This window comes from Oryzias melastigma, linkage group LG5 (genome assembly GCF_002922805.2).
Source record: "Oryzias melastigma strain HK-1 linkage group LG5, ASM292280v2, whole genome shotgun sequence".
Taxonomy (NCBI): Eukaryota; Metazoa; Chordata; class Actinopteri; order Beloniformes; family Adrianichthyidae; genus Oryzias; species Oryzias melastigma.
This window is the reverse complement of record NC_050516.1, coordinates 21,624,812-21,637,468: the sequence shown is the minus strand read 5'-3', so window position 1 is coordinate 21,637,468 and position 12,657 is coordinate 21,624,812. Positions and strand designations below refer to the sequence as shown.

The window sequence follows — 12,657 nt, the reverse complement described above, 5'->3', positions numbered from 1 at the left end:
AAAAAAAAAAAAAAAAACACGTCCATGCAGTTAATGGGGTAGCTTGGTTCTATGTAAAAACCTCCTCATAAACTATAGTCACATAACAGGACTTTTGCAGGGTTTGTTCTGTGTCTAGATTATTAGATTATATAATTGTAATTATTTTTTTTTTAAATAAAATAGATGATTTTTAACTTTTATTGCTTAAAAGGGATGTCTTTTTTGAAGAAAGAACTGCAAAATGTGGAAAAAGAAGGAAGCTTTTGTCTCTGGTGGCCAATTAAAACATTATTTTCAGCGTCAGTGTCGATAACAGACTACAAATGTGTGACTAGCCAAATTTCTCACACAAATTTAATTATGTCTTTTTAAAGCTGTGAAGGAATTTTGAACTAGCACAAGAACCATTTCTATTTTATATATGTAGGTACTCACCAGGTAGTGCTACCAACCTATTGTTTTATTTAAAATTTAAATCTACATATTTTAATCTATTTATTCACTTTTGCTTATTTCAAAGTTACTGCTCTTGTTTAGGAGTCATGCAGTAAAGGAATTTTACCCAAAAAACTTCATTTGTATCTGTTTGCAAAATAAATAGCTAATGTTATTCTGATCTCATTTGTCATTTTATGCTAGATGTTGTAAATGTCAATCCTAAAAAGTAAAAATTCCAACAGTTTTAAAGACTTTATACCATTTTTTTCAGACAGAAACATGGTAGAAAATATGTTTTTTGCACTGTTTTGACACTCGTTATTTGGGTGCATTTAAGCAACTTCCTTTATTGTAAAATCCTTTGGTTTGTGTTCAGTTTTTTATAAAAAATAAAAATTAAAAAAAGGAGTCAGCCTAAAGCACTAATACTTTGACACACATAAATAAAAAAGATGTCACTGAGGAAGTTTAGAGTTTTCCTTTAAATATTTGCAGTTTTAGACTGATCTTAACTGCCCTTTCGAAATTGTGTTTTTTCAACATTTCTTGAATTTCGATCAACTTTTGCACATATGTGTAATTGAAACGCAGCTACTGTTGACAGATATTTGGAAACCTATGTTCTTTGCCCACAGTTTGAGAGGCACAGTTTGAATGTAGAAGCTTTAATAAGATCCAGCAGAATCAAACCAAAAACTCTGAAACTCTGTTTTCCATTCTTCAGTCTGAAATCTTCTTTTGTGTCTCACATCTCTGTAAAACAAATCACACACACACAAGCACAACCTCCATTTGGTGTAAATGCATGACATCATCCTTGTTGCACCCTTCCCCCACTTGAGTGCAGCATCTGAGGGGTAAGCAGATGTCTTGTGCCAGTTTATTTATTAGCGAGCCGAGCTAACAAGTCTGTAAACATGTCTGCAAACACAAAGGTGGTCACGCCTTTGCATCGCTCATCGAGTGAAAACCAGAGCAGATGCCAGGAGGGTTTTTTGTCCTTTTCATTCTTCATGAAAGCTCACATAAATATATATCAGCTCATTGCACCAATAATATTTTTGTGTATATCTGCAAGCGGCTGCAGTGCAATGGAACTGCAAAGATATGATTTTGTTAGGAGAATTTCATACAGTTGTAATCATGAAAGGCAGCACCTGATAAAATCTTGATAGTTTGACATTAAGTGGGTCAGGCAGAAATATTCTGAAAATACTCATTTGGGCAGGACATAGAAGGCCTAATGCCATGCTTTTCTTAAGTCTTTCAGAGTAAACTATATTCATGGATATGATCATATATTACATTTGGCACATAAAAAGAAGTATTTATGAAATATTAGTTCATTTTGTGGACTATTTTCCTACCCGGAAGTAAAACGACTCAATCTCAGAGGTACCACCTTTCACTCATTGTGGGTGCTGCCCATTTCATGACGTCAGTCTTGAGCTGGGCCTCAGCAGCGTGTCTGCATTTGGCTGGCAAAAACAAAAATAAATTTTTTTGCGAAGATAGAATGTAGTGCATGTTCTGTAGCGTTTTTTCCATCAGACAGAATGTTGATAGCTAATGGGTTAATCCGCGGTAAAATAATCGATAATCCACGTTCAATCCAGTTCTTCTAATTTGTCGCTCGGTTTTTACATCAGAAAATCGTTCCTCTGCTGCTATCTTATCTTTTTGCGCCATTCTCGAATACGTTCAAGATCCACCCAAACATTCTGCAGATTCCTCACCATAATGTTCTTCGGCGTATGCCACCGCACAAAATTTAAATGCTAAATGAGCGTTTCTTGGCCATCTCTATACTAGATCAAAACACAAATACCACAGACAGCTAGTGGCTGCATGACTGTGCCCTACCCGAGTAGCTCGCAAAGCTAACAGATCTGCGCTAGCTTGATCAGCTAGCAGTGTGTGTTTATATCAGCCTTTTGGATGTGGATATGGTTTGTTTTGTACTATCAAAACAGAAATAAAACTAAAGAAGACAAGCAACAGTATTAATTAATATATGTGTAGAACTTAGGTTAATCAATCATGAATTGATTGGAAAATATGCATACATATATGTAAATAATTCCATTTCAATTAATCATGAACACATAGTGGCTCCTTTACATACAATAAACAACACATTAAAACTGTTAAATATTAAGTTTGTAGGAGCCAGAATTATTTTTTTTTTGCCACATTTCTTTGTTTACTTAGTAGTTTTTCACCTTTTTAATTTGTTAATTACCTAAGTGAAAGGTAAGAGAAGCACATGGTCACCTAAACTCTGGATGGAGGATGAAAGGATAGTTCTGTTTATTTCTGTGGACCACTATTTTATACTATATTTACAGTATGTCACTGTTTTTTTAAATCATCTTTTCTGCTCATGGTCAATCATGTTTCTCAACTCATGAAGTGATTATTTTATTCTTCTGATTTATTTTTGTAAATAAAAATGAACAACGGATTGGACTGTGGCGTATTTCTAAGACGGAAACCCGTTAAACATTAAACAGAACATATAAATAGCTTCAATATAAAAGTTGCACCAACAGAGTTTAATTAAGTGCTTAAAAAGAAGCGGGCGGAAACGAACTTGTATATCCCCACTCTGTCAAGTTAATGTTTTTTTATTTTATTTTAAAAAAGCATACTCTTCACAGTTGTCATGAAAAATAAAATAAAAAAATTCCTAAAGATGTTTTTGTTAGCAGCCTGTGCATATGTTTATTTTGGCATAATGTTGGATTTTTTAAAGAAATTGCCTCTCTGAAACCAGCCTCCAGAGGTCATTTAAGGTAGTACAACAGTTGGAACTTCAGGGTTGGCTTTTGATCTGGGAATGGAATAAGGGGTTTGTGGGCACAACAGAATCCTATTTTATCCCAGTGTGCATAATGTGTAAGGGAGGAAAAAATACAAACCTCAGGAAAAAGTATAGCGGTAGGACATGTCAAATGAATGTTTTTCTTATTCTTAGCATCAATTCTCAATCCTGGAGTCTAAGGCCCAATATGAATTCTTCCCTTCTCTCGTCCGCTACATTTTGCCCTACAAACGTAGAGTTATGAAAAATAGTATCTAAGAATTCGGATGTCACCTTCGCTCGATGATGTCACCAATAGTCGCCGGTTAGCTAGCGTTAGCATGGCACTTCCAGTGCTTGAATATACACAACAACATTGGTTTGTAGCTTTAAAAATTTCATGCTAAAACAAAAAGTCATTACTTACCTTTAGGATATTTAAAAATATATTTCGGACATCACTTGCACTTCACAACCCCCTTCAAATGGAGGAGTAGGGAGAAGGGAAGAATTCAGATTGAGCCTATGAATCTTTGTGAGACTGCATTTAGTTTTTAGTGTTTCCGTATCCACATTTCTGTCTCAGGATGGCACAGGAATCCCTCTCCACTTCTGGGGGGTGTTTGATGGCCACGCAGGTTCTGGCGCCGCCATCATGGCCTCCAAGCTTCTTCACCACCTCATCAAAGACCGGCTCGGAGAAATCTGTCATCTCCTGGAGAACCCCAGCGGCGCGCCTCCGATCTGCTTGGCCAAGAACGGCAACCCGTTTCAGGCGGAGTCAAAGAAAGGAGCGTCTCAGGAACCGGAAGATCCCGACGCCGTCTGCGACTCCTCGGTCCGCTTTTACATGGAGAAAGTTGTCAGCTTAGAAAGCCTGATTATGGGAGTCATAGAGACCGCCTTTAAACAAATGGTGAGACAAACAACAAAGATTTAGTACAAAAAATGTATCACATTGAAATAACTTTAGTGTAAACATAATTAGTGTAATTTCCAAATAAGAAACAAGAATCCTAATAAATTCTTACTCTTGATTTTTCTTTCTTTACTTTAGGATGACCTCATTGAGAAGGAAAAAGCTTCTTATGCCATTTCCGGTGGCTGTTGTGCCTTAGCTGCCATTCATTTGATGGGGAAACTGTATGTGGCTAATGCCGGTGACAGCAGGTAAGAGAAAAGGTTCCAATTATTGATGCAACACTAGCATCCTAACATGAACCCCATGTTTTCTGCTTCTCTCTGCAGAGCCATAATCATTCGGAACAAAGAAGTAATTCCCATGACTAATGAATTCACACCAGAGTCGGAGAGACAGCGATTGCAATATTTGGTATTCACATAAAATGTTCATTTTTGCAAAAATTTCCAACTTGTTGTGATGTTCTCTGCTGCCATGTGTGGATTCTGAGACCCAGTGTGGATGGATGGGCTCATATTCTAGAAAAATCTTGGAAAATTGGTATTTCTGTCTTTTAATATTCCAGTTTGATTAAACACTTTTCTTTTTCTGTGTCACTACAGGGATTCCTAAGGCCAGAACTCTTGGGAAATGAGTTCACTCACATTGAGTTCCCTCGCAGGATCCAGCACAGCGAGCTGGGGAAAAAGATGCTGTACAGAGACCACACCATGACGGGCTGGTAAACCCCAACATCTTTGTTAATTGTGTATTTGACAGTGTTTTACTTTTTGTTAAAAAAAAAAAAATCAACAAATGTAAGAGGAGAATTTGACAAATAAAGATTATTTCTTAGTTTGTATTGTCTAAAATCTTGTCTTTCGTTAAAAAGTGTTTCATTTTTGTGTTGCAGGGCTTATAAAACAATCATAGAAGATGATCTGAAATTCCCACTCATATATGGAGAAGGTAAAAAGGTAAATTTTGCTGCAAAAAGGCCATCCTATGACATTTTTGCAAATCTTACAGTTATTGCACTACTTAATACAATGTTACACTATGTTCTTTTTGATATTATGGTACCAATGAGGAACTGTTAAAATGTTTTTATTTGATTTTTGTTTATGTACTATTGTTCTGGAAATGTCCTAATCTTAAATTTGCTGAAAAACACGATTTTGCCCCATAATTCCTTGAAACAAACGAGCAAAGAAAAGAAAGTTCTGCAGCATATTGTGCTTTTGTGACGATGTACGTCTGTGAAAACTGTGTGCTTAGGCTCGCGTGATGGCAACAATCGGAGTGACCCGTGGGCTGGGTGACCACGACCTGAAGGTGTACAACTCCAACATTTACATCAAGCCGTTCCTGTCATGTGTGCCTGAGGTAAGTGTCAGCGGTAAAACGCAGAACTGGCTGCTTTGATGTTGCTGCTTCCAACATGTTTTTAAGTCACATACACTGTCAGATGTCAACATTTTAGCTTTTTTATGCTTTGTTTTTTCAAATTTTAATCAAAAAGGTTTGTTTTGTAAAGTAAAATATGCAATCAAGCTTTCTCAACATTACATAAAGAATATTCACTTCACTCAATCCATTCTATTGCACTATTTTCTATATCACCCTGTATTTTCTTAAAAATATATACATTTTTTTCAGTTATTTCATATCACAATAGTGTTAGGGACAATTATTTGCATGTGTTGGATGAAAAATGTAGTTTTTTAGGTACACTAACTTGCAAAAACAGAAGCTTTAACCCAAACTCTGTTATCTGATCTTCTGTTCTGCTGTAAATTAACTTTAGCCACCTGTCAGGCTCTAGAATTACTTCAATAATACCTCAAGCTTAACCTCAATGAGTGTGATAAAAGTGTAGATATACAATGATCAAATTTCACTTTGTTAATATTTTGTGGAAAAGGGGATCTGACTTGCATCCTGTTTCTCTGAAGTAGAAGGAAATGTGTTTACCTACACTATCAGTTCCCCGTCACACTCAGAGCCTTACAGCTCCGGGCAAATTATGCAGCGATTCGCATAACAATTTATCTTCCTTTATTTATTTTTAGTTGAGTTCTATTTTTAGAGGTTGTTTTGACAGGAGAGGTTAAAAGAAGGCTCACTTCCCAGTAAGCTTTGATCCATTTTTTTAACCTTTTTCTAACTTTGACTTATGGGGAAAATAAATGTCAATTATTATTGCAGTGGTTTAATGTGTTTGCTCTACATCTTTATCCTTAATGCACTTAGAAATCTACTTTATTTTTCATGACACTTCTGCAAGTATTTACAGCTTAGCCTTTTATACTATTTTCCTTTGTTTAATTTTTTGTTCAAAGATATATGAGCATGCTGTGTTTGCTAAAAATTGCCCAAAAAGTGCAACTGATTTATTAGTATCTCAATGCTAAGCAGGTTTTACTGGATTACACGTTTTCCTTGATTGACCTCTACATTAACAAACTCAATCGATCCAACTTTTCTGAATCGCAGGTAAAGGTTTACAACTTGGAGGAGAATAAACATGGTCCGGATGACGTCCTGGTGATGGGCACAGATGGTTTGTGGGACGTGACGACAGACATGGATGTAGCTGATGCTGTGTCCACATACTTGGCATGCTGTGACCCCTCTGATCCCATGAGGTATGGATTATTTTTTTCTAAAATGAGCATAGGTTTTCTTTTTTCTGTCCACAACAGGAACATTTTCATGAATGCTGATTGGTCTGTAGATGGCATTGTGCTGCTTTTTACCCTGTTTGTCCACTAGGAGGCAGCAAAATTACAGTTTATGATCAGCTGTTAAGATTGAAAAGTTGAAAACAAGACTTTATTTACTTATAGGTTTTAAAAAAGTCTCTGTCTCCCTTCTTAGCTGTCATGTTTTTATTGTATTTTTGTCCTGATGGAGGACATATATAAAGATAATTAAGCTTAAAATTGCCTTTTATATATATTTTTTATTCAAATTGTTGGGATTTAGGACCAGATCAAAACATGCTGTTAGACAAAACTTGTAGGTGTGACATAGAGCATTAGACGGCAAGCCACAAGCTCCCTGCTCCACTCCATTCTGATGCATCCACTTATAGAAAAATAGATCCATGAACGTCTTGATTTTCATAGCCCAAGCTGGCATTTGGTTCAAAACTGTACGCGATACAAATTCGCATCATGATACAGTATATCTCAAGAACTTTTTAACCATTTTTTTTAAGAGTATGACATAGAAAAAACTCCACCTGAATACTAATCCATTGTAATGAAATGGTAACATTTATTTTATTTAATGATCACAGCATTAAGCCCAGCAACTGTATCTCACATACAAGTTGTTTTACCCAAGCAAATTCATGGCGCTTATATTTTGTTAAATTAAGAAATATTTGTTCTTAAAGGGAAATATCAATATTGTCTGATTTCCACAGCAAAAGATTTTTTTAGTATAAGAAAAAAAAGTGGAAAACTAAAGTAAGATGCTGAAGGACTTCCATAAATAATTAATTAAATATCGCCATGTTAGCATTTTAAATTGATAAAAGTATCGCCAAATGAAATATTGCAAAATATCGGCCAATGGATTTTTCTTTTCCACACCCCTAATCAACAGTTTTACAATAGATCAAAAGATAACCAGAGTGAGACATTAACTTTGTTTTACCCACCAAAGGTGCAAATTAAGTTTATTGTAAGTTCTGAATGTGGAGTTCTGTCCTGCAGTTCTAATTACACAGTGCACGTCATTATTATCCTGTGTGTTTATGCTCCTCGCCCTCTGTTTGTGTTGCACAGATACACACTGGCAGCGCAGGATCTGCTGATGAGGTCACGCGGCGTGCTGAAGGAGCGAGGCTGGCGGCTCGCCAACGATAAACTGGGCTCTGGAGATGACATCACTGTGTTTGTCATCCCGCTGGTGGGGCACGAAACAGACACTTGATGAAGCCGGTTGGAATGGCTGCTAAGACCGGACTCTGTTGGGACAACAAAAAAAAAGGGTGTTGGGAGAGGACACTTTTTACATCAAATTCAGTTCCTTCATACGGCTATTCTCCTTTGGTTGGTGACATTTTTTTTGTGACCCGAGGAATCATTGCAACAGAAAGAATGCTGCTTAATCTTGAATGTTAGTCATTTTCATGCCACACAAAAAAATTGTTGTTTTTTTTTTTTTTTTTTTTTTTTGAGACATAAAAATTGAGCTGTAATCAAATGTAACAGGGAATGCAGTGGACGAACATTTCTCATCCTGATGCTGTAATTTCTAGCTTCTTTCTGAAGCTTTGGAGAAGACAGTCAAACACTCTTGTGTGCTGCAGCAGTTTGCGGACCTGGATGGAGAAACTCCACAAGAATGTGCGGAAACCAAAGACATGCTGATAAGTTATAAGGAATGAAAATTAAAAAAAAAAAAAAAAACAGCAAACAAAACAGTCATTATGTGCATGTCTGTACAAACGAAGCCACTTAGAACAGAAGACCCATTTCCTGTCCTGGACAAGTCAGAGCTGGCTGACAATCAGTTAACAGCTGAGCAGTTCATGCATGAAGCAGCTCATGATTTTTACTAGATTTGTTTGTACAAAAAAAGAATGTAGAGGACATAAAGACAGAGGAATGGACCCATAGACCCTAACAGAAGTAGCTATAAATCTATGTTGCAGTATTTTTTTTCTTTTTGTTATGAATCAATATGTGAATGACACGAAAACCGAACTGAAAGATTGTAGCCTATTTCTCGTCTGGTTTTGATACAAGACTTGTTCGTTTTCTCATAAAAGCTGATCTGAAGCTTTTACATGTGAAAATTTGAGAGCGCTAATTGACGTGTTTTCTTCGTTGAACTTTCAGAGAAGTTCCCCATAGATGTGTCAGTATTGCAACAAGTAGTTAACATTGAACACAAATATGCCTTATGAAAACGTGAAAGGGACTTGAGTTCATCTCTCTCAATGCACTAAATTCAATTCACGTACACATTATACGCCCTCGTGTTTACCTCGTACCTATTTTGTAATGTTTTTGTTATGCCATGTCATTTGGCTTTTTATTTTGAAAGACAACAGAGTGCTTCACAAAATTTTCTTTTCTGTTAATATTATTATTATTACTGTCCATAAATATTAGTCATTGAACCTGAGCTACAAGAATATGTGGTAGAAGGATGTGCTCCAGTTGAGAAATGCATAAGTCTTCTTTGTACTGAATGTGTGTATTATTGCCTGCTTGTAGAAACTTGTAATCTCCTCTTTTCCAGTTGCTCTCTATCCTACTAGGAAAACTCACTTTTGGCAGTCAGCTGATGGAAAAACAACAAATACGCTTGTTCTGTTCAGAAAGATCCTTCATGGTTTGCATTCTGTGAGTGAAAGGACAGAAAAGTTCTCACAAGTAAAGCATTTCCCTGCATGTCTTAGTATCAGGTTCCAGTAGCAAATGTTTTTTCTTCATCAGGTTTTATTGTACAGTATGTTACATGGAAAGATGACAACACCGATGGGTGTAAATCCTAAAACCCTTCTTTCAATAAATCCACTCATTGGTTCTTAATAAAAACTACTGTCGTGGGTCTGCTTTTGTACAGAGCCGGATATAGGCCCCTTTCCCAAAATCCAAAAATGAACTAAAGAAATAAAAACTACAACGAAAACATATGAGGACGGACAGACAAATATATCAAAAAAGATGAATGCAGCCTTAACAGGGCACAACCTAAAGTCCTGCTTGTGCCTGTACCTAGCCTGGTTAATGCAGAGGGTGGTGTCAGAAAAAACACTGAACATTAAACTTATAAGACATTTTAAATAAATCAAAGGAGCAGATAGATACAATAGCATACAAAGTTTTTAGACAGCCACCAATTGTGAAGGTTCCCATCTAAAAAGGTGAGAGAGGCCTGTAATTTTCATCAAAAGTATATGTCGCCTATGAGAATCAACTTGCCTAATTTTTAAATAATGTCTTTGTAAATAATTGCGGAAAATAAATAATTGCTCATTGACAAAAGTTAATCTCAATACGTTATATATCCTTTGTTGGCAATAACAGCAGTCAAACATTTTCTATAAGTCTTCACAATGTTTTTACAAACTGTTGCTGGTATTTTGGTCCATTCCTCCATGCAGATCTCCTCTAGAGCTGTGGTGTTTTGGGGCTGTCACTGAGCAACACGGACTTTTAACTCCCTCCAAAGATTTTCTATGGGGTATACATTTGGAGACTGGCTAAGCCACTCCAGGACCTTAAAATGCTTCTCACAAAGCCCCTCCCACATTACCCGGGATGTGTGATGTTTCCACCCTCATACAGTTGGATGCAGCTCAGCATTCTTTCTCCTCCAAACAGAAGAGTTCTTACCAAAAAGTTCTATTTTGGTTCCATCTGGTCATAGGACATTCTACCAATCCTTTTCAAGATCCTCCAAATGTTCTCTAGCAAACTTTAGACGGGCCGGTACAAGAACTGACTTTAGCAGGGGGACACGTCTGACACTGCAGGGTTTGTAGCGTGTTATTGATGGTAGTCTTTGTTACTTTGGTCCCAGCTCTCTGCAGGTGATTCACTAGGTCCCCCCATGTGGTTCTGGGATTTGTGCTCATCTTTCCTGTGATCAATTTGACCCCACACGGTGAGATCTTGCGGGGAGCCCCAGATTGAGGGAGATTATCAGTGGTCTTGTGTGTTTACAATTTCCTAATAATTGCTCCCACAGTTGATTTCTTCACACCAAGATGCTTACCTATTGCAGATTCAGTCTTCCCAGCCTGGTGCAGGTCAACAACTGTGTTTCTGGTGTCCTTAGACAGCCCTCTGGTGGAGTTTGGATTGAGGTTGTGGACAGGTGTCCTTTATTTAGATAACGAGTTCAAACAGGTGCCATTAATATAGGTAACGAATGGAGGACAGAGAATCCTCTTACAGAAGAAGTTACAGGTCTATGAGAAGTCCAACTTGTTTGCAGATGACCACATACTTATTTTCCACCAATACATTCTTTAAAAATCAGACAATGTGACTTTTTCCCATTTTGTCTCTCATAGCAGAGGTATACCTATGATAAAAGTAACAGGCCTCTCACCTTCTTAAGTGTGAGAACTTGCACAATTGGTGGCTGACTGAATACTTTTTTCCCACTGTGTGGGGATAGATGAACTGATATGATGATAGCATGGTTTTCTAAGGGGCTAGGAGGGATATGACACCCTAAACTCCCAGCACAACCAGTCACCCCAAGCCCACTTTAGTCAAAGTGGAGCTGGCTAAACTCATGCCTCCTTTTGTATCTCGTTTTCCCCTCCTAATTAGTAACGTTGCTTATTAATTGGTTACTCCTTGATTCCCATTATTGTTTCTGAAATCCCTTTAACAATAGACATGAGCTCAGCTGTCAGGTTTTCAAGACGTTATTTTAAGCCACTGTCAAAATTCCCCTCTAACACAACAATTTGTTGTGATTGAGATCAGAAAGGACAAACACGGAAGATATCAGTGGAACAACTGTTCCAATACAAAAGAGATACCTTAGTTACTGCAACGGCAAGACGATGGGAAAGAGACAAACACTGAAACATCTGTTGTAACGCAAACGAAACAGTTTTGTTACGGCAGCCATGAGATAAGAAAACACTAAAACTTGTTATGAAACAAGTAAGATACACATTTGTATTTGTGAAATTCAAAGATGAAGAAGAGACAAGACAATGTTCAGACAGAATGTCCAGTACAAATGTCCAGTACATCCTAAAATAACCCCCAGCTAAGCCTCCACATCACTAAAGACAAACTCAAGACCAGGACAACCTTAATTTGAAGCTTTATTCAAAAAGATGGTTTATGTCCTACAGTAAAAATCAAAAGGGGGAATTTGTCTCCCTATAAACCAAAATGTTCAAACATTTTTTTAAAATGTAGATTTTAAGAAAGCAGACCTCTTTTCTCTCTTTGAAAAACGAAGATGCCAATAAATGCGTCAGCCATTGATCTGATTAAGACAACCGTTCAGGTGAGATCAGCTTTAGTTTGTATGCAGGTATGACAACAGAGAAGATGAGGAAGTGCAGATATGACCACTACATTTTGTGCTGGATGTGGAGTGAAAATCTACAAATAAGGCGACACAAAATTAGTTTTCTGCATATGTATACTATAATTCAGTTATAAAGAATATAACATATCAAATATTTAAATCACTACATAATTGAGCTGACCAAAGTAAAAATCTGATGATAATTGAAGGGTAGGGCTAACTGTCTGAGGCTCATTAAAACCCACACCCATCCCTCCTGTTGCACTACTTTCATGTACTACAGATGATGTCATCCTTGACCATGAAAAGGATGGGGCGGAGGCGGGGGTAAGTGACTTCAACGGAGACCGCATTGGTGTTGTCAAGTTTGGCAAAAGTAGATAGAGCAAAACCGGAAACGCAGATTTCAACATTCAAAATAAAAGCATTATTAACTTCTCAGAAGCAGAAAGCAATGTTCATGTTTGTTGCCTTCAGTTGACAAAATATGCCTTAAAATGTG

General features: G+C 37.1%; 1 protein-coding gene across 1 annotated transcript in view; it reads left to right on the top strand.

Moving 5' to 3' along the window:
- The window catches only part of ppm1j (protein phosphatase, Mg2+/Mn2+ dependent, 1J), a gene marked incomplete in the record, with an annotated part of 16,274 nt that extends 6,589 nt beyond the window's left edge, over positions 1-9,685 (top strand). Inside the window, 8 exon segments of the mRNA XM_024270866.2 lie at positions 3,810-4,139; positions 4,281-4,393; positions 4,472-4,556; positions 4,748-4,866; positions 5,038-5,101; positions 5,403-5,510; positions 6,621-6,772; positions 7,922-9,685. Coding sequence (XP_024126634.1) covers positions 3,810-4,139; positions 4,281-4,393; positions 4,472-4,556; positions 4,748-4,866; positions 5,038-5,101; positions 5,403-5,510; positions 6,621-6,772; positions 7,922-8,069 — 1,119 coding nt within the window.
- Between the last annotated feature and the right edge of the window lie 2,972 nt (positions 9,686-12,657).